This window comes from Rana temporaria, chromosome 13, assembly GCF_905171775.1.
Source record: "Rana temporaria chromosome 13, aRanTem1.1, whole genome shotgun sequence".
Taxonomy (NCBI): domain Eukaryota; kingdom Metazoa; phylum Chordata; class Amphibia; order Anura; family Ranidae; genus Rana; species Rana temporaria.
The window spans coordinates 9,805,781-9,825,095 of record NC_053501.1 but is presented as its reverse complement, the minus strand read 5'-3'; the positions used below and the strand labels follow the sequence as shown (position 1 = coordinate 9,825,095).

General features: G+C 42.8%; 1 protein-coding gene across 1 annotated transcript in view; it reads left to right on the top strand.

Moving 5' to 3' along the window:
- The window catches only part of PPP4R3A (protein phosphatase 4 regulatory subunit 3A), a 44,327-nt gene that overhangs the window by 10,875 nt on the left and 14,137 nt on the right, over positions 1–19,315 (top strand). The window contains 9 exon segments of the mRNA XM_040333161.1: positions 1,620–1,675; positions 2,553–2,651; positions 5,565–6,182; positions 9,114–9,149; positions 9,151–9,210; positions 12,754–12,870; positions 14,542–14,658; positions 15,442–15,573; positions 16,432–16,534. Of these exon segments, the coding sequence (XP_040189095.1) occupies positions 1,620–1,675; positions 2,553–2,651; positions 5,565–6,182; positions 9,114–9,149; positions 9,151–9,210; positions 12,754–12,870; positions 14,542–14,658; positions 15,442–15,573; positions 16,432–16,534 (1,338 nt within the window).

Sequence of the window (19,315 nt, the reverse complement as noted above, 5' to 3'; positions counted from 1 at the left end):
GGGGGGCAGGCAGGAATGTCGGGGAAGTAATGTACCTTGGTGGCCTGTCGTCGACTCACGCGGGTCCTCCTCCACATGCCACCTCTCCCATACCAGGTCATGGTCCCCAACCCATCCCGGATCCTAGCCGTCATTTTTTTTTCCATAAGCTCTATATCTTTGACCCTAGCATAAAGGGCTTCTTGGATGGGGGGGGGGTGGTCTCTTCCAATGAAGCGCTATCAGGCACCTCGCAGCAGTGGTTTGTGTCTCAGCAGTTTCTTGTAGGGTTTTAGCTATGCGAGGTTGAGATAGGCCCAGAAAAAATAGCTTCGGGGAGAGGGGTATGGGCGCCTCCAGGAGGCGTGATAGGAGCTCTTGTGTTTGAGTCCAGAACGGGACAATCAGGGGGCATGTCCAGTAGAGATGGAACAATGTGCCCTTGGCTTGGTTGCAACGCCAGCATCGGTCAGAGGTGGAAGGGTAAATCTTGTGGAGGACGTCCGGGGAGCTGCCATCATTTTAAAGTGCCTCTGATTAACTCCAAATAAAGTTCAGCTGTTCTAGTAGGTCTTTCCTGACTTTTTTTTAGTCACATCCTACAGTAAAAGCCATGGTCTGCAGAGAGCTTCCAAAGCATCAGAGGAATCTCATTGTTAAAAGGTATCAGTCAGGAGAAGGGTAAAAAAAAGAATTTCCAAGGCATTAGATATACTATGGAACACAGCGAAGACAGTCATCATCAAGTGGAGAAAATATGGCACAACAGTGACATTACCAAGGACTGGACGTCCCTCCAAAATTGATAAAAAGACCAAAGGTCCTAGGATAGGATGCATTAAGGTGAAAAAACTTTTACCTTTACAACCCCTTTTAAGCATAGTACCTATCCCCAAAACTTTTTTAAGGCCCCTCCCACCCCCAAATGTACGGATGACAAGACATGCGTCGAACACCTACGCATGAAAGTGCTGATTGCGATACACATGTTGCATATCGTCGCACATGCCAAAATGAGAGCAACAATTCTAGCACCAGACCTACTCCATAACACTAAAGTAATAAGCTATAGGGGGAGGGGGCTTTTAATGTGTCAGAGAATATAGGATACTGAAGTTTAATCTAGGCTTACCTGTAGGTAAAAGTGGTCTGTAAATGTTTACACCCACTTTAAAGTATTCATACCCCATGACATTTTACACATTTTGTCATGCTACAACCAAAAACATGAACGGGCAGAAATGTCCCTCTAGATGTGCAAAGCTGGTAGAGACATCCCCAAAAATACTTGCAGCTGTAATTGCAGAGAAAGGGGGTTCTACAAAGTATTGACTCCGGGGGGCGCCATACAAATGTACCCCCCACACTTTTCACATATTTATTTGTAAAAAATGTTAAATAATTTTCCTTCCACTTTACAATAATGTGCCACTTTGTGTTGATCTATCACATAAAATCCAAATAAACCACATTTTCGTTTTAACATGACAAAATGTGGAAAATTTTAAGGGGGTATGAATACTTTTTCAAGGCACTGTAAATTTTGAGGTCATTCGTCTCTATATTACATTATTTTTATTAGAATGCCATCTAAGGTTTGTTAATCTGTTGTGTTTTTTTTCTTTTTTTTTTTGTACCAGGTTCACTTCTTCTGGAATCAAAAATCAATGCCAACACGGCTTACCAGAAACAGCAGGTATGTTTTATAGCCCGAGAAGCTAAAATTGGTTATTGTGAATGGTCTGGAGTGAAGGTTGTTGGTGATTCTAATGCGCTACACACGAACGTTATTCATGTCATGGGGAAAAAAAACAAAGTTTTTCTCGATGCGATTCTTGTTAAGCCTGCCTTGCATACACATGACCGTGAGAAAAAATTATTGAGCAAATCGCGGTGACGTACAACACGTACGGCGGCACTATAAAGGGGAAGTTCCATTCGAATGGCGCCACCCTTTGGGCTGATTATGCAAATTTTCCTTCTCGTAACTTCTGAGCATGCGTGTTTTTTTTCCCCGTCTTTAAAGCCTACACATGACTGTTTTTCACAACGAGAAAAACGAAGACGTGGAAAAAACAGCGAGAAAAAAATAGAGCCGTTTTTAAATTTTTAATGCTCATTTTCTCGTAGAGAAAAATGCTCTGGAGCCTACACACGATCGTTTTTAATGACCAATTTAAAAAATGGCATTTTTCTCGTCATGAAAAACGGTCGTGTGTACACGGCATAAAGGTTGCAATTAAAGAAAACAAAAACTGTTTTGCCTTCTTTGTGCAATAGTTTTGCAAAGAGCAGCCCCCATCCTCTTGGTGCTTCTCGCTGCTCTGTGTGTCTATTCAAACACCTTTCTTTCTTTCTTTCTTTCTTTCTTTCTTTCTTTCTTTCTTTCTTTCTTTCTTTCTTTCTTTCTTTCTTTCTTTCTTTCTTTCTTTCTTTTCTTTCTTTCTTTCTTTTTTAAATGATTCACCTGTCTTTTTGGAATGTGGGCTAATTTTTTACTTTTTTTTTTTTTTTTTTTTTTTTTTTGTGTGTGAATGCAAATTTTAATTTTGTTGTTTTTTTTTTGTTTGCAGGACACATTAATCGTGTGGTCGGAGGCTGAAAACTATGACCTGGCTCTGAGTTTTCAGGAAAAAGCTGGATGTGACGAGATCTGGGAGAAAATATGTCAGGTGTGTCCTCTTTTTCTTTTCCTCTCGTGTTTCTGTTTCTTAGATGTGATGCAAGAGCAGATTCTATTTGTGCCATGCTCAGTGTATTGAATAACGCATGTAAAGTATTAGCATAGCCATTCCTGGACAAATCCCAGGTGCCATGGAGGCATCGAGGAGAGAACAGAATGACAGCTGGCGTCACATTTTCATCCGTCTTTTTAGTTGGTAGCAGCACACTTTTACAAGTGGTTGTAAACCTTTCCACATACCCAGTGAAGTGACCAACCTCGGGTGAGACAAATAGATTAAACAAATCCTCCTATATAAGCTGTACCTGTTTTTCTGCAGTCTTCTCTTCTCTCCATCTGTTCAGAGTATAAGATTAGCGGCAACACACGAGTTTGTACACTTCTTTCTCCCCCCCCCCCCCCCCCTATATATATTATAATTTTTTTTATTATTCTTGTATCAAATGGGTTTAGCACAGACTTTTTTTTTTTTTTTCATTTTTGTTAATCATTTTAAAGTCGATCATTTCTAAAGCTTTTCTGAGCTTTCGGAAAACGGGGGACAAAGAACTTAAATTACACATTACAGTGAGGAGAGCTGATTGGAGGGACGCACACCCGTGCACACAAACAGAGCCGAGGCTGTCACTCACAGGTTGTTTGCTGAAGCTCCTTCCTTTTTTTTCAATTTTTTCTGTGATTTGATTCGCTTTTTCCTAGTTATGTTTCCTGCGCTTAGACACTGCCCTGATGGGCCAGTATTTGGCGCATTATAAATCCATTAAATCAATCATTTCAATCATCACCTTTTTTTCTCTTGGTGTCAGGAAAACTTGTCAGAAGTAACTCATGCAGATAGCAGAGGAAGGAGGCAGCAGACAGAAATGACACTTGGTGCTCTAGATTAAGACACTATAGAGCAGTGATGACGAACCTCGGCACCCCAGATGTTTTGAAACTACATTTCCCATGATGCTCATGCACTCTGCAGTGTAGTTGAGCATCATGGGAAATGTAGTTCCAAAACATCTGGGGAGCCAGGGTTCACCATCACTGCTATAGTGGGATATTGCTTTGTTGATATTTCATGTCTGAGGTTTACAACCACTTTGACCATTTGAGCTCTGGAAGGTTTTACCCCCTTCATGACCAGGCCATTTTTTTTGCTATTCAGCACTGCACTACTTTAAATGGTAATTGCGCAGTTATGAAACGCTATACCCAAAATAAATTTATGTTTTATCTCGCACAAATAGAGCTTTTTATTTGCAATATAAACGGGAAAAAAAATGATTTTGAAAATGATTTTTTTTTTACTTTCTGCTACAAAACCTATCCAATATTTATTTTTTTTCCATACATTTTGTTCAAACTGTATTCTGCTACAAGTCTTTTATAAAAACAAATGTATAATAGTTTGTGTAAAAGTTGTAGCATCTACAAACTATGGTGTATATATTTTTACTTTTTTTATATATATATATATATATATATATATATATATATATATATATATATATATATATATATAATACACACGCACGTGTGTGTGTGTATATATATATACTACTAATGGCAGTGATCAGCAACTTATAGTGGGGCTGAGAGTGCAGCGGAGGAACTAAATTCACTAGTGACACTAATACAGTGATAGCTAATAATATACACTTTCACTGTACTAATGAAACTGTCTGGGAAGGGGGTTAACATCAGGGAAGATGGAGTGGGCTGGAACGGCCGGCTCAGGCTGTCAGTGGCTCGCTGAGACACTGAGCTGGGTGCCGGTCCAGGCATGTAAGGGGCGGATCTCGACCATATGGTCACGATCTTTCCCCAGCCTGGACCGACTCTTTGACGTCAGCGGGCTTCAGCCCGTTGTCTGCTGGAAACGGGTCACAGGAGTGCAGTGTGAACTGCAGTCCTGTGAAGTACAGCCAAATGAGCTTTGGCTGTGGTTCTCCTTTTAAAGAAATATAGGATTAAAAAAAAAAACATACTCGCCTGCCACATCTGCTCTAAAACGGACAACTGAGCAATCGCAACCGCTGATCACTCAGTTCCTGGTCTGCTCCGAACAGAGAGTGTTGGCTTGACTATTGATATGCTGATTTACAGAAACATCTCAACCACCTTGATTTAAAGCGGGGGTTCACCCTATTAATAAAATTTTTTTTTTTTTTTCTTCTAGCATAACATGAGGCATAGTAGCGCGAGCTACAGTATGCCTGTCTTTATTTTTTTAGTCCGGTACTCACTGTGTAATCGTAGAGACAAGATTCCGACCCCCCTCGGGGAATGGGCGTTCCTATGGAGAGGCAGCATGATTGACGGCCGGCTCTGGCACGTCACGCTTCTCCGGAAATACCCGAAATAGGACTTGGCGCTTCACGGCGCCTGCGCATAGTCTGTGCGCAGGCGCCGTGAGGAGCCGAGACCTGTTCCGGCTGTCTTTGGGGAGCGTGACGTGCCAGAGCCGGCCGTCAATCACCTTCCCTCTCCATAGGAACGCCCATTCCCCGCGGGGAGTCGGAATCTTGCGTCTACGATTACACTGTGAGTACGGGGATAAAAAAATAAAGACAGGCATACTGTAGCTCGCGCTACTATGCCTCATTTTATGCTAAAAACATGTTAATAAGGGTGAACCACCGCTTTAAAACCGAGCCAGTACTGCGCAAAGGCAGTGTGTTTGTCACCAGAGTCCTCCTTATAGGCTTCCAGTCAGGTGCTATGAAAGCACAAGGTTCTTTTTGTCAAACACTTAGATAAATAAATAACCATTGCTATCATGGCTGAAGTCCTGCAGTATGTGGTCAGGTGTGATTCTTCTGGCAGAACAGATAAGTTGGCACACTTTAGCAGTTGTGCGCAGATGAATGTTTAACCAGTTACTCTAAAGCCCCCTTTTTTGTTTTTCTTCCAGGTTCAAGGGAAAGACCCCTCGGTGGACATCACTCAGGACCTTGTGGACGAATCGGAAGAGGAGCGCTTCGAGGACATGTCCTCCCCAGGCCTGGAGCTACCAGGCTGTGAACTTAGCCGGCTAGAGGAGATCGCCGAAGTCGTGGCATCGTCGTTACCGTCTCCGCTACGTCGCGAGAAACTTGCCCTGGCCCTGGAGAATGAGGGATATATCAAAAAACTCCTGGAACTTTTCCACGTGTGTGAAGACCTGGAGAACGTTGAAGGATTGCACCAATTGTATGAAATAATCAAGGGGATCTTCCTTTTAAACCGAACTGCACTCTTTGAGGTCATGTTTTCAGAAGACTGCATTATGGACATCATTGGCTGCTTAGAGTACGACCCGTCTTTGTCCGTGCAGCGCAAACACCGCGAGTTTCTAACAAAAACTGCTAAGTTTAAAGAGGTGATTCCCATATCAGACCTTGAACTGAAACAGAAAATTCACCAGACCTACAGAGTGCAGTATATACAAGACGTGGTATTGCCCACCCCTTCTGTCTTTGAAGAAAACATGCTGTCCACGCTTCACTCTTTCATATTTTTTAACAAGGTGGAGATAGTTGGGATGTTACAGGTAAGGTCCTGCTGTGGAGTTTCGATCCATCGGCCTGAACGAAATAGTTTGTAAAAAAGTTTTTGTTTTTATTTATATTTTATATAGTGACAGGCCCCCTGCATCCTAGCAACCAAGGATGCCTTTCTTATTTACTAGAACGCAGCTGGCCTGTCGCACTATATAAAATTACCAGTGAAAAGACTGGGTGGAACAGGGTAACTGACATGCCTCCTGCATACCTAGTGAGGGTAGGGCCTTCATGCTTTAAATGCATAAAGGTGAAAAAAAAAAAAGAGTATAAAGTGAAGAGCCAGCAACTCTTCCTCCCGATAAAAGTACTTTTGTTGATAAAGGGTACAGTGTACAAGTTACAGCAGCTTACCAAATTAATAGATATGGCTACTTTGGTCCGACTTTCATGCAACTTGAGGGCCATAGACTTCAATGTTAACCCTCAAAAGTTGTGTGAAAGTCCTGAATGTTCTACAATGCAAACGGTTGTCCATTATCAATGGTCCAAGCCAAAAGTCGTATCCAAGTTGCACCCATCCAAAGTTGCACTCCTAAAGTCAGTGCAACTTTGAAGTCGTACAAGTGTGATTAAAGCCTTAAAGCGGTTGTATACCCTGCTTTGTGATCTTTTTACCAACTGGAACCCCCCCCCCTACTTACCTGAGCCCCATCACGATCCAGCAAGGGTGCACATGAGCCTCGGATCTCCAGGGACTCTCCCTCCTCATTGGCTGACACAGCAGTGGGAGCCATTGGCCCGCTGCTGTCCCTTACTGCCAGTGAGCCAATGAGGAGAGGGGGGGTGGGACTGGGTGGTGCTCCCACAGCAAGCGGCTTGCTGTGGAGCACTCGGCATGAAAGGAGGAGGGCCAGGAGCGTCGGTGGAAAAAGGATCGGGCCTGCTCTGGGCCTAAACCATTACACAGAGCATTTGATTTAACATGTTTGTTAAAAAACTAAAAATGGTTTTAATATTTTAAGTTGTATCTGTGTACTCCAGGAGTGTTACCTTTTTTTTATTCTTTTGTAGTAATCGATGAAAGCATTTCTGTAATTTTTAATTTTTTTGCGAAAAGCTTAATTTCTGTCTGGCTTCATCTGTTCATAGAGTGACTTGAGGGTCTGAATTAAATGAATTAAAAATTTGAAGGGTCGACCCAAATGTGATATATCAGTGTAGTTGTCATCACTTGCTTACTTTATCTTTTTGGGCACTGTAGTTGGGGTTTTGCCTCATCACTGATCCTAGATTGGTCCTCCCCCCAACACACACCTTGGGATGATCCCACTCTTATGCAGACCATACATAGATGGAAGTCGCAACTAATTCTCTTTTGAAAATCTGAAGTTTTGTGATCTGATACCACCACCATTGATTTTGACATTTGACCAACCAAGCTTTCTATTTCGCCTCATGTTGCTACAGAAAATTATTTTTTGTACCGGGAATTTTCTTTTTCTTTCTCTGGCACTTTTATTTTCCAATTATATTTTCTCGCCCATTCTTTCATTATTTATTTTATTAAAAATCACTAGTTCCAACATACCCGATCACTCAAATTCGATGGCCACATGGAAATTGGAAGTTGCTGGTGGCCCACTAATGGTTTTAAAAAATTTTGTTAAAATTTTGCGAAGATTTTCGAAAGAAAATACTTTCTGAATTATCCATGTTGTGCCGCCTACTGTTGTTCTATTATACAAAAAGGCTGGCAGGGAAGGTTTGCCGGCTCGGCAAGTCCATGATCTCAGAATGTGGTACCCTGAAAACTAGGGTTGTCTCAATACTAGTACTGATACCGAGCATTTGCCCTGATGCTTCACCCGATACCTGGGCAGTCAGGGATGATCGGTGGGGGGAGTTACAAACACCGATCTCCCTGTATAGATTCCAATAAAGCCTGACAGCTTCTCCCCGGACCCCCCTCCCCCTTTTCAGCTGCTTTAGTGAAATCTATACAGCGGTGATCAGTGCTTGTAACTCCCCCCAAAGCCGCACCGATCACCGCTGACTGTCCCGGTATCCTCCTCCATTCTGCTGCTGTCCCCCTCCTTGCTCCGTGTCCCCCTTTTGTTCTGCTGCTGTCCCCCTCCTTGTTCCGTGTCCCTCTCCGTTCTGCTGCTGTCCCCCTCCACGCTCCATGTCCCCATCCATATCCTCCTCCACCCCCTCTGTCTTCGATCGATCAGGATGGAGAGCGGAGGTAGAAGCCGGTAAACCCGGCTCCTTCCTTTTTCCGAATGAATCACTGACTCTGTCCCATTTAATTATAACTGAAACATCGTACCTGTGTTTTACGATGCTTCAGTTTATAATGGCGAGGAGCCTCTATCTCCTGTCCGCATTCGTTTTCAGTGCAGCTGAGGCTGCAGAGAAAGGGACTGGGGAAATTGTGTGTTCTTGGTCCCTTCCTCTTCTCAAAGGGAGATGTAAGTGCCGCTATCAAATGACAAAAAAAAAGTAATCAGTGTCGGCGAGTACTATGGTTGAGTCCTCATAAATTGACAAAAAAAACAAAGATCCCGAAGCACATTTTTCTCTTCCGTTCAGATTTTCCTGTGTTCTCTTAGGGTTTGTGATGACCTTTTCCTTGTACCAAGTAGTTACCTCTTAATTTGTCTTTTGCTAGATTGTAAGCTCTTATGAGCAGGGTGATGTCTGGGTTATTGGTCCTTGATTGTGACTGTCGTTCATTTTTCACTGAAATCAACAGAGGGGTTTTGCTCAACTGTATTGAATGGCATTGTGTGCAACTTTTAAGCGTTTCCAAGTTTTTCAGAAATCTGCTTGTGCCATTTGTCTAAATGCAGTACGCCTTAAGTTGAATGCAATCCTTAACTTTAAATGAAGAAGCCAATGCCGAGTGGTACCTAACTGTTGAAAGAGATTCCCTGTTCACATCACTTACTTGTTGATTTTGTCGCCCCGACCTTTAGAGATGAAAAGTTTTTCTTACAGAATTATTTGCGCAACCTCACAGATGAAGCAACAGATGAGAGAAGAGGCAAGAGCTATAAGTCTAGTCATCGAATGGTATATTTCATTGTTTAAAGAGTTGGACCTCCCAGAAGTTATGGGCTGAGATATTTGGGTACTTCGTGATGACTCCATCTTTCGGTGGAATTTTAAATTGAGAAATTTTAAAGTTAAGTTCACCTGTTGCAGAAAAAACTGTAAGTTGAACTTGCACGGGACCACCCTCCTCATATATGATTATTTTGAACCCTATCGCTTACTGTTTTTACCTCTTTACAATGTCATTTTTTTACAACCCCAATTTCAGAAAAGTTGAGATGCTGTGTAAAATCAACATAAAAACTGATTGCAATGAGTTTTCAAATATCAACCCATTTTGTATTCACAATAGAAAACCTCAAATGTTTAAAAAGAAATTGGATAATTTTAAGAAAATTAGAACATTTTGAAATTGATGGCAGCAACACGCCGGAAAAAGTCAGGACAGGTCATGTTTAGCATGGTGTGGAGAAGTCAGGACGGGTCATGTTTAGCACAGTGTAGAGAGGTCAGGACGGGTCATGTTTAGCACGGTGTAGAGAGGTCAGGACGGGTCATGTTTAGCACGGTGTAGAGAGGTCAGGGCGGGTCATGTTTAGCACGGTGTAGAGAGGTCAGGACGGGTCATGTTTAGCATGGTGTGGAGAAGTCAGGACGGGTCATGTTTAGCACTGTGTAGAGAGGTCAGGACGGGTCATGTTTAGCACGGTGTAGAGAGGTCAGGACGGGTCATGTTTAGCACGATGTAGAGAGGTCAGGGCGGGTCATGTTTAGCATGGTGTAGAGAGGTCAGGACGGGTCATGTTGTTTAGCATGGTGTAGAGAGGTCAGGACGGGTCATGTTTAGCATGGTGTAGAGAGGTCAGGACGGGTCATGTTTAGCACGGTGTAGAGAGGTCAGGACGGGTCATGTTTAGCACGGTGTAGAGAGGTCAGGACGGGTCATGTTTAGCACGGTGTAGAGAGGTCAGGACGGGTCATGTTTAGCACGGTGTAGAGAGGTCAGGACGGGTCATGTTTAGCACGGTGTAGAGAAGTCAGGACAGGTCATGTTTAGCACGGTGGAGAGGTCAGGACAGGTCATGTTTAGCACGGTGTAGAGAGGTCAGGACGGGTCATGTTTAGCACGGTGTAACATTCCCTTCTTTTACCAACACTCTGTTAATGTCTGGGAACCGAGGTGACCAGTTGCTGGAGTTTTGGGAGAGTAATGTTGTCCCATTCTTGCCTGATATATCTGCTCAACAGTCCTGGGTTTTCCTTTGTCATATTTGTTGTTGCACGATGTGACAAATATTTTCAATTGGTGAAAGGTCTGGACTGCTGGCAGGTCAGTTAAGCCTTTAATTGATAATAGCTGCGCAAAAAATATGAATCCTTATGTGCTCAATGATACTAAACTGAAAAATATACAAAAAACGAACACCAACAAATATGCTGAAAATATTGAAAGTAGGTGCAATAATATAATGAAAGAAATGCACCGTGTATCAAATTAATGATGCCAATCACTGCATGGAAATAAAAAAAAAAAAAAAAAAAAGTTCATGTAGTCCCACTGTGAGATGGAAATCAAGCAAACTTCATGGTTGAAAAGATGGATGCCAATACATTAATAACGTGGAGTCTTCCTAGGGATAGTCTGGTGACATCAAACCACAAATCGCCCAAGAACAGTGTTGTTATGATAGAAAAGGGATTCTCCACCTCCAAAACAACTGCCGCTTACCAGAAACTAAGATCCCTGTAAAGGCCCATACACACGGTCGGACTTTTGGCAAACTTCAAAATCTGCAAGTTTTCAATTTTGTCCGATCGTGTGTACGGTGCATCGGACCAACTTTTTCGAGTTTCACCGGACAAAAGGTTTGGTCTGCAAACGGACCAACTTAACGTCTTAAAAAGTCCGATGGTGCCTATCCGACCGGTGTACAGCAAGCCATCGGACTTTTGTACAAAGTGCAAATACGCTTGCTCAGAACCAATGTGAAAATCAACCAACAATGGCAGAAGTTAACCAAAGGGTGGCGGTAAAGAGCAGAAAAACCACATGTTGGGAAAGTTTTAGAAAAGTTTGCAGAAATGTCCGAGGTGTGTATGCTATGGGTGTGACCGTACAACTAACTTCGACAAAAATCCAAGGGAAAGTTTGTCAGATGTCCGACGTGTACGAGGCTTTAGAGATCTATGTTCGCAGGATAGCCTGGGTCTCTGCAGACACCTGACAGCGGCATACAATCAATCCAAGTCTCCCCAGTTCCTCTCACAAGATATGCAATGTGTTCATGACCAATTGAAAAAGGATAGAAACCAACATAGCGTAACCCGATAAAAATAATTTATTATAAAAAATTAAAATAGCCCCCTGTACGCCTTCTACTTGGAAACCATGCTATTGTCATAGATGCAGTATGCGGTTTAGCATTGTTCTGCTGAAATGTTAAAGGCCTTCCCTGAAATCGACAATTTTTAGATGCAACTTTCCACAGATTAGTGAACCCCTGCCCATGTTTACTTCTGACGCTGACTCTACTCTCTAAGGCTGGCCATACATTATACATTTTTCTTGTAGAATTTTTCTTTAGATTTGCCAAAGTCACATAATGAGGTCAAACCTTAACACTTTAAATTTTTTATGCAATGAGGTAGGCCCTTGCAATACATAGTTAAAGGTAAATCTAAAGCAAATTAAATAAGAATATTGTATCATGTATGGCCAGCCTTAGGGCTCTTTCACACGGGGGGGGCGGATCAGTAATGATCCGCCTCTGTGTGTCCGTAAGCTCAGCGGGGATCGCTCTGTATATCCCCGCTGAGCCGGCGCTGACAGGGCGTCCCCCACACACTGTGCAGGGACCGCCCTGTCTTTTCTTCTCCGCTCTCCCCTATTGGGGATCGGATGAACACGGACCGTAATGATGGCGGAAGAAAAAATAGGGTTTTCTTCCGTCCACAAAATCGGATCTTTGCGGAGGCGGGTGATTACGGGTGTCAGCGGATGTTCATCCTCTGACACCCACAATCACATAAGACCAATGTATGTCCCGTTTCATCCGCAAACGGATGGATGAAAAAGCGGACATAAGGTCCGCACATGTGAAAGGGGCCTTAGATGCTCCTTTATTTTATTTTTACTTCATTATTTATATCCAATCGTGTTACTGAGCTGTTGCAACCAAATCAACCAAATTAGTTTCAAAATGTTATTCCATCTCTTCCTTGTTACGACCACTTTCTTTCCTAGCTTTGTGTTGCCATGTCCCAACCTTTGAGACTTTTTTGCTGCCATCCATTTCAAAATTACCTGATTTTTTTTTCCTAAAATAGAAAACAGAAAACATATCAAATGTTTAACATTTGATATGTTTTCTATTTGTAATAAAATATGGGTTTGAGACGTGCAGTACAGTGCATTCTGTTTCGATGTAGATTTTTTTGGTTTTTGAGGTTGTCTAATAGTTGCTATAATCTTGCTATGAGTGGTTTAGTCATTTTGTGAGGAATATTCAGTCCATCCTGTTTATATATTTTTTTATATATTTTTTTTTTTTTGTGCTACAGGTAAATTTCCTGAAAGAGTTTTGTGCTTTCTCTCAAACATTACAACCTCAGAATAGAGACTCTTTCTTCAAGACCCTGTCCAACATGGGCATACTGCCCGCCCTGGAAGTGATTCTGGCAAGTAGCGCAGTGCATTATTTTGTACTAAAATAGAAATTGGCTAAAATGTTGTAATTCACGAATAAGTGTCCATTATGCACTTTTGGTACATTAGCATTGCTTGAAGTCTTGGTTATTTTATTTCCTTCTTGCCAGATTTGTTTGCAGCTGTTTGGGAAAGAGGAATCTGACGAAGAACTGTCTTTTACTGTTATATGCAGTTCAAAGTACAGTCCTTTGATCGTTGTATTAAAGCAAATCCAAACCCTTTTTGCTACCACTGACCTATGTCCGCAGCAGCAGTACATTCACCCCCTGCCATGTTTTCTAGGCTTTTTAAAGCGTTGCCTATGGAGATTTTTAAAGGGGTTGTAAAGGTAAAAAAATATGTTTTTAACTGCTTGCCAACCAGCCGCCCCAGTTATACGGCGGCAGGTCAGCTCTGCTGGGTGAGATCACGTAGATCTACGTCATCTCGCTGAGCAGCCAATAGGGGCGCGTGATGTGCGTGGCGGGCACGATCACCGCCGGGCGCCCGCGATCGCTCATTACAGAGCGAGAACCCGGGAGCTGTGTGTGAACACACAGCTCCCGGTCCTGTCAGGGGAAGAAATGCCTGATTGTCTGTTCATACAATGTATGAAGAGCGATCTGTCATTTCCCCTAGTCAGCCCCCCCCCCCCCTTCAGTTAGAACACACCCAGGGAACATACTTAACCCCTTCCTCGCCCCCTAGTGTTAACCCCTTCCCTGCCTGTGGCATTTTTATAGTAATCAATGCATTTTTGTAGCACTGATCGCTATAAAAATGCCAATGGTCCCAAAAATGTGTCAAGTGTCTGATGTGTCCGCCATAATGTCGCAGTATCGATAAAAATCGCTGATCGCCACCATTACTAGTAAAAAAAAATATATTAATAAAAATGCCATAAAACTATCCCCTATTTTTTGTAAACGCCAAACCAATCAATAATCAATAAACTTGATAAAATTGCGTTTTTTTTTTACGAAAAATATGTAGAAGAATACGTATTTGCCTAAACTGAGGAAAAAAATATTTTTTTTTATATATTTTTGGGGGATATTTATTATAGCAAAAAGTAAAAAATAATCATTTTTTTCAAAATTGTCGCTCTATTTTTGTTTATAGCGAAAAAACTAAAAACCGCAGAGGTGATCAAATACCACCAAAAGAAAGCTCTATTTGTGGAGAAAAAAGGACGCCAATTTTGTTTGGGAGCCACGTCGCACGACCACGCAATTGTCAGTTAAAGCGACGCAGTGCCGAATCGCAAAAAGTGGCCTGGTCTTTGACCAGCAATATGGTCCGGGTCTTAAGTGGTTAAATAACAAACATGTCATACTTGCCTCCACTGTGCAGCCCGTTTTGCACAGAGTGGCAGTGAACCTGGTCTTCTGTGGTCCCTCGGCAGCTGTCTCGGCTCCTCCCCGCAAGAACTAAACACCTTCATGCGAGGGTCTCTGCTAAAAACAAAAAAAATCATGTTTGGGGGTTATAAGTAATTTTCTAGGAAAAAAAAAATACGAATTTAATCTTGTAAACAAACAGTGCTAGAAAAGGCCTGGTCGTCAAATTGTTAAAGCGCACTCAACCTTATTAAAATCTTTTGCCATTGTGTCTTTTCTGATGTCATCTTACTTTTATTATGTGCTGTGTGCTCTTTGCAGGGTATGGACGACGCACAGGTTCGAAGTGCAGCCACCGATATATTCTCATATCTGGTGGAATATAACCCATCTATGGTCCGCGAGTTTGTAATGCAGGAAGCTCAGCAAAATGATGATGTAAGTCATTCTCTTGCCTTTAAAGTGACTTGTAAAGCCTCTTATTTTTATATGGAAAAAAAAATGTATAATTACGTGCTCTTTGTAAAGGATTTGCACAGAGCAGCCCTGATCCTCCTCTTCGGTCCCTCTTCAGTGCTCCTGGCCCCTCCCTACTGTTCAGTGCCCCCACAGCAAGCAGCTTGCTATTTGGGCACCCGAGCCGAGTCACCGCTCCCTGTGTCCATTCAGTTACTGAGCCGTGACCCGCCCCCCCTCTCTTGATTGGCTAGCTGACTTTGACAGCAGCGGGAGGCTATAACGCCGCTGCTGTGTCTCAACCTTTCAGAAGGGAGAGTTTCGAAATACCGACACACTCATGGACAGAGATGGGGCTCAGGTGAGTATGTGCTGCACACATAGAAAATAAATTGTATGCATTCTATGACCTCGGCTTAGAAAAATATATAATATTTGGGGGTTCCAACTAATTTCATATCAAAAATACAGATGGTTGCATGTAAACATTAAAGTGCCAGAAAAAGCCTGGGGGTCAAGTGGTTAAAGAATGGTAGCGCCTTATAACCCAAAGCCTTCCAGGCTCGACATAGTTGGTGAAGCAGCTCACTTCCAGGAAAGGATCATTTGTTTCCTAGCATCAGACTACAGTACTGCAAACTTGTTGCTAAGGGTTACCACTCTATGCTCTTGGTATAACATGTGTGTTGTGTGTTTTTTTTTTTTTTTTTTTATGAAATATATACATTTTTTAACTTAAATGTATAATTTTTTTTTTTACTTTAGGACATCCTTCTGATCAACCTCATTATTGAGCATATGATATGTGACACAGATCCTGAGCTAGGGGGCGCTGTACAACTTACGGGACTGCTACGGACCTTGGTAGATCCGGATAACATGCTTGCAACTACCAGTGTAAGAAACAATCTGCTTTAACACTGTTTACATTTAATCAGTGTAATTCTTCCTCTTCTGATAATTTGTTTTCAGTGCTTTGCCATTCTGCTCCTTGGCACTTGCCAACCGCCCACAGTAAATATACGTCATTACTAGCTGTCATAACCCCTAGTATAATTCATTTATTTTTTATTGTGGGCGCGTCGGCGTCTGATAAAAGTGGTCTCACGGGCGCATTTGCCTTGGGATCGCTTTTAAAGGCGGCGGGAGAGGCGCCCCTCCACCACTTTTTACTGCTTTGTTTCTGGGCTTAATGAAGCATTCAGTAAACCTAGAAGCGATCTTCCTAGGCAGGAAGTTGAGTGAGTCCAAGATGCCCCCCCCCCCCCCCCTTCGGCTCTATGCCCTTGGAGAACCGGTGTGACCTCTGAAGTCATTTCCGATTGTCGGGCATAAAGATTTTTTTTATTGTTGTCTTATTTTTTAATTAAAAAAAGTGAATTTTTTCCAAAAAAGGTGCGCTGTAAGACCGCTGCGCAAATACGGTGTGACAAAAAGTATTGTAATGACCGCCATTTTATTCTCTAGGGTGTTAGAAAAAAAAGATATAGAATTTTTGGGGGTTTTAAGTAATTTTCTAGCAAAAAAAAATGTTTTAGTCTTGTAAAACGCTGAATCTGAAAAACACCTGTCCTTAAGTGTTTAAAGGACAAGTTCAGGTTTATCCAAACTAACCCGTTCCACCAGCCCCCTTGTCTCCAACATCTCCAACTGTTACATAATCAGAGCAAGGTCACCCAAGTCAGCTAATCTTACTGTGCCAAGCGTTTACAGTTTTTATGCTAAATAAATATATATATTTTTTTTTTCCCTTAGAAAACAGAGAAGACAGAATTTTTGGGATTCTTCTACAAGCACTGCATGCATGTCCTCACTGCCCCCTTACTGGCCAACACTACAGAGGAAAAGCCCAGCAAAGGTTAGAGGTTACCTAGGGGAACACAGGGGGGGGGGGGTTGAATTGCCACACTCTGCCTCTTATCTCATATTTTAATATACAGTATCTCACATCTTTGAAAATATTTTCTTGTATCTTTTCATGTGACAACACTGAAGAAATTACACTTTGCTACAATGTTGTGTAGTGAGTGTGCAGCTTGTATAACAGTGTACATTTGCTGTCCCCTCAAAATAACTCAACACACAGCCATTAATGTCTAAACTGCTGGCAACAAAAGTGAGTACACCCCTAAGTGAAAATTTCCAAGTTGGACCCAAAGTGTCAATATTTTGTGTGGCCACCATTATTTACCAGCACCCTCTTTGGGCAAGGATACTCAAACTACGGCCCTCCAGCTGTTGTGGAACTACACATCCCATGAGGCATTGTAAAACTCTGACATTCACAGACATGACTAGGCATAATGGCAATTGTAGTTCCTGAATAACTGGAGGGCCATAGTTTGAAGACCCCTGCTCTTGGGCATGGAGTTCACCAGAGCGTCACAGGTTGCCACTGGAGTCCTCTTCCCCTCCTCCATGATGACATCACAGAGCTGGTAGATATTGGAGACCTTGCGCTCCTCCACCTTCCGTTTTGAGGATGTCCCACAGATGACAATAGGGTTTAGGTCTGGAGTCATGCTTGACCAGTCCTTTACCTTTACCCCCAGCTTCTTTAGCAAGGCAGTGGTTGTCTTGGAGGTGTATTTGGGGTTGTTATCATGTTGGAATACTGCCCTGCGTCCTAGTCTCTGAAGGGAGGGGATCATGCTCTGCTTTAGTATGTCACAGTACATGTTGGCATTCATGGTTCCCTCAATGATCTGTAGCTCCCCAGTGCCGGCAGCACTCATGCAGCCCCAGAACATGAGACTCCCACCACCATGCTTGACTGTAGGCAAGACACACTTGTCTTTGTCCTCCTCATCTGGTTGCCACCACACACGCTTGACACCATCTGAACCAAGTAAGTTTATCTTGGTCTCATCAAACCACAGGACATGGTTCCAGTAATCCATGTCCTTAGTCTGCTTGTCTTCAGCAAACGGTTTGTTGGTTTTCTTGTGCATCATCTTTAGAAGAGGCTTCCTTCTGGGATGGCAGCCATGCAGACCAATTTTATGCAGTGTGCGGCAAATGGTCTGAGCACTGACAGGCTGACCCCCCCCCCCCCTCCACCTTTTCAACCTCTGCAGCAATGCTGGCAACACTCATATGTCCATATCCCGAAGACAACCTCTGGATATGACGCTGAGCACGTGCACTCAACTTCTTAGGGTCGGCCATGGCGAGGCCTGTTCTGAGGGGAACCTGTCCTGTTATACAGCTGTAGGGTCTTGGCCACCGTGCTGCAGCTCTGTTTCATGGTCTTGGCACTCTTCTTATAAACTAGGCCAGCTTTATGTAGGGCAACAATAATCTTTTCAGATTCTCAGAGTTCTTTGCCATGAGCTGCCATGTTGAACTTCCAGTGATCAGTATGAGAGAGTGAGAGCGATAATGCCAAATTTCACGCACCTGAGACCTTGTAACACTAACGAATCACATGACACCGGGGAGAGAAAATCGCTAATTGGCCCCAATTTGGACATTTTCACTTAGGGGTGTACTCACTTTTGTTGCCGGCGGTTTAGACATTAATGGCTGTGTGTTGAGTTATTTTGAGGGGACAGCGAATTTACACTGTTATACAAACGGTACACTCACTACTTTACATCGTAGCAAAGTGTAATTTCTTCAGTGTTGTCACATGAAAAGATAGAAGAAAATATTTATAAAAATGTGAGGGGGTGTAATTACTTTTGTGAGAGCCTGTATGTTCATTGAGATCCTCAGCAGGTCAATAAACGTTGACCACAATGCGGCTGAAAGGTACAGTCCGTCATACATGGATCTATATTTGACTGGTTCTGCAGGGTTCAGCCGAGATTCGATCCGTCTATGGGCCGGCTGTTTGTACCCAAGTCGATACAGCCAGCCTGTCGTAATATTTTTTTATATTTTTTTTTTTTTTTTTTTTTTTTACATGCGATTACTGTCAACAGCTATAGTTTCTAGTAGTAATCGTGTTCTGCCAGCTGGGAAGGCTCCCCACGCTCTCCCACCGGCAGAACACAATAGCGCTGCGGAAGGCATTCCCCCATCAAAACTGATTGTGTTGATGGAGAAATATTTTTCCGTTTCCATCCGACCGCCCCATAGAGAAGAGAGCGCTGTGTCCAGAGCAGATACGGACCTGTCATCCGCGGGGATCGGCAGACAGCTTCCTCCTTTGAACAGGCGGATCTGCTTGGTGGAGCCTGCCCCGTCTGTCCTTTTTTCTTTGCTTTATGTATTTGCAACAAATCTTCCCAGTTCCAACAACTCCTGTAGTATTCTTGCAGTCTCTAATAGCTTTCCATAAAGTCACATTCACTGAATATTATGTGCAGCTCTTAGGTCGTATCAGGTGCCATACTTGATACCCTCTATAGCAGGGATATGCAATTAGCGGACCTCCAGCTGTTGCAAAACTACAAGTCCCATCATGCTTCTGCCTCTGAGTGTTATGCTTGTGGCTGTCAGAGTCTTGCTATGCCTCATGGGATTTGTAGTTCTGCAACATCTGGAGGTCCGCTAATTGCATATCCCCGCTCTATATCAAATGAGTTGACCATCACTCATGTACAGCATTCAGATATATTTGGCATCTCTTGAGTTGCATATATATGCATTTTTTTTTTAAATACATATCTTGTAATGTTTACTTCTGTTATGA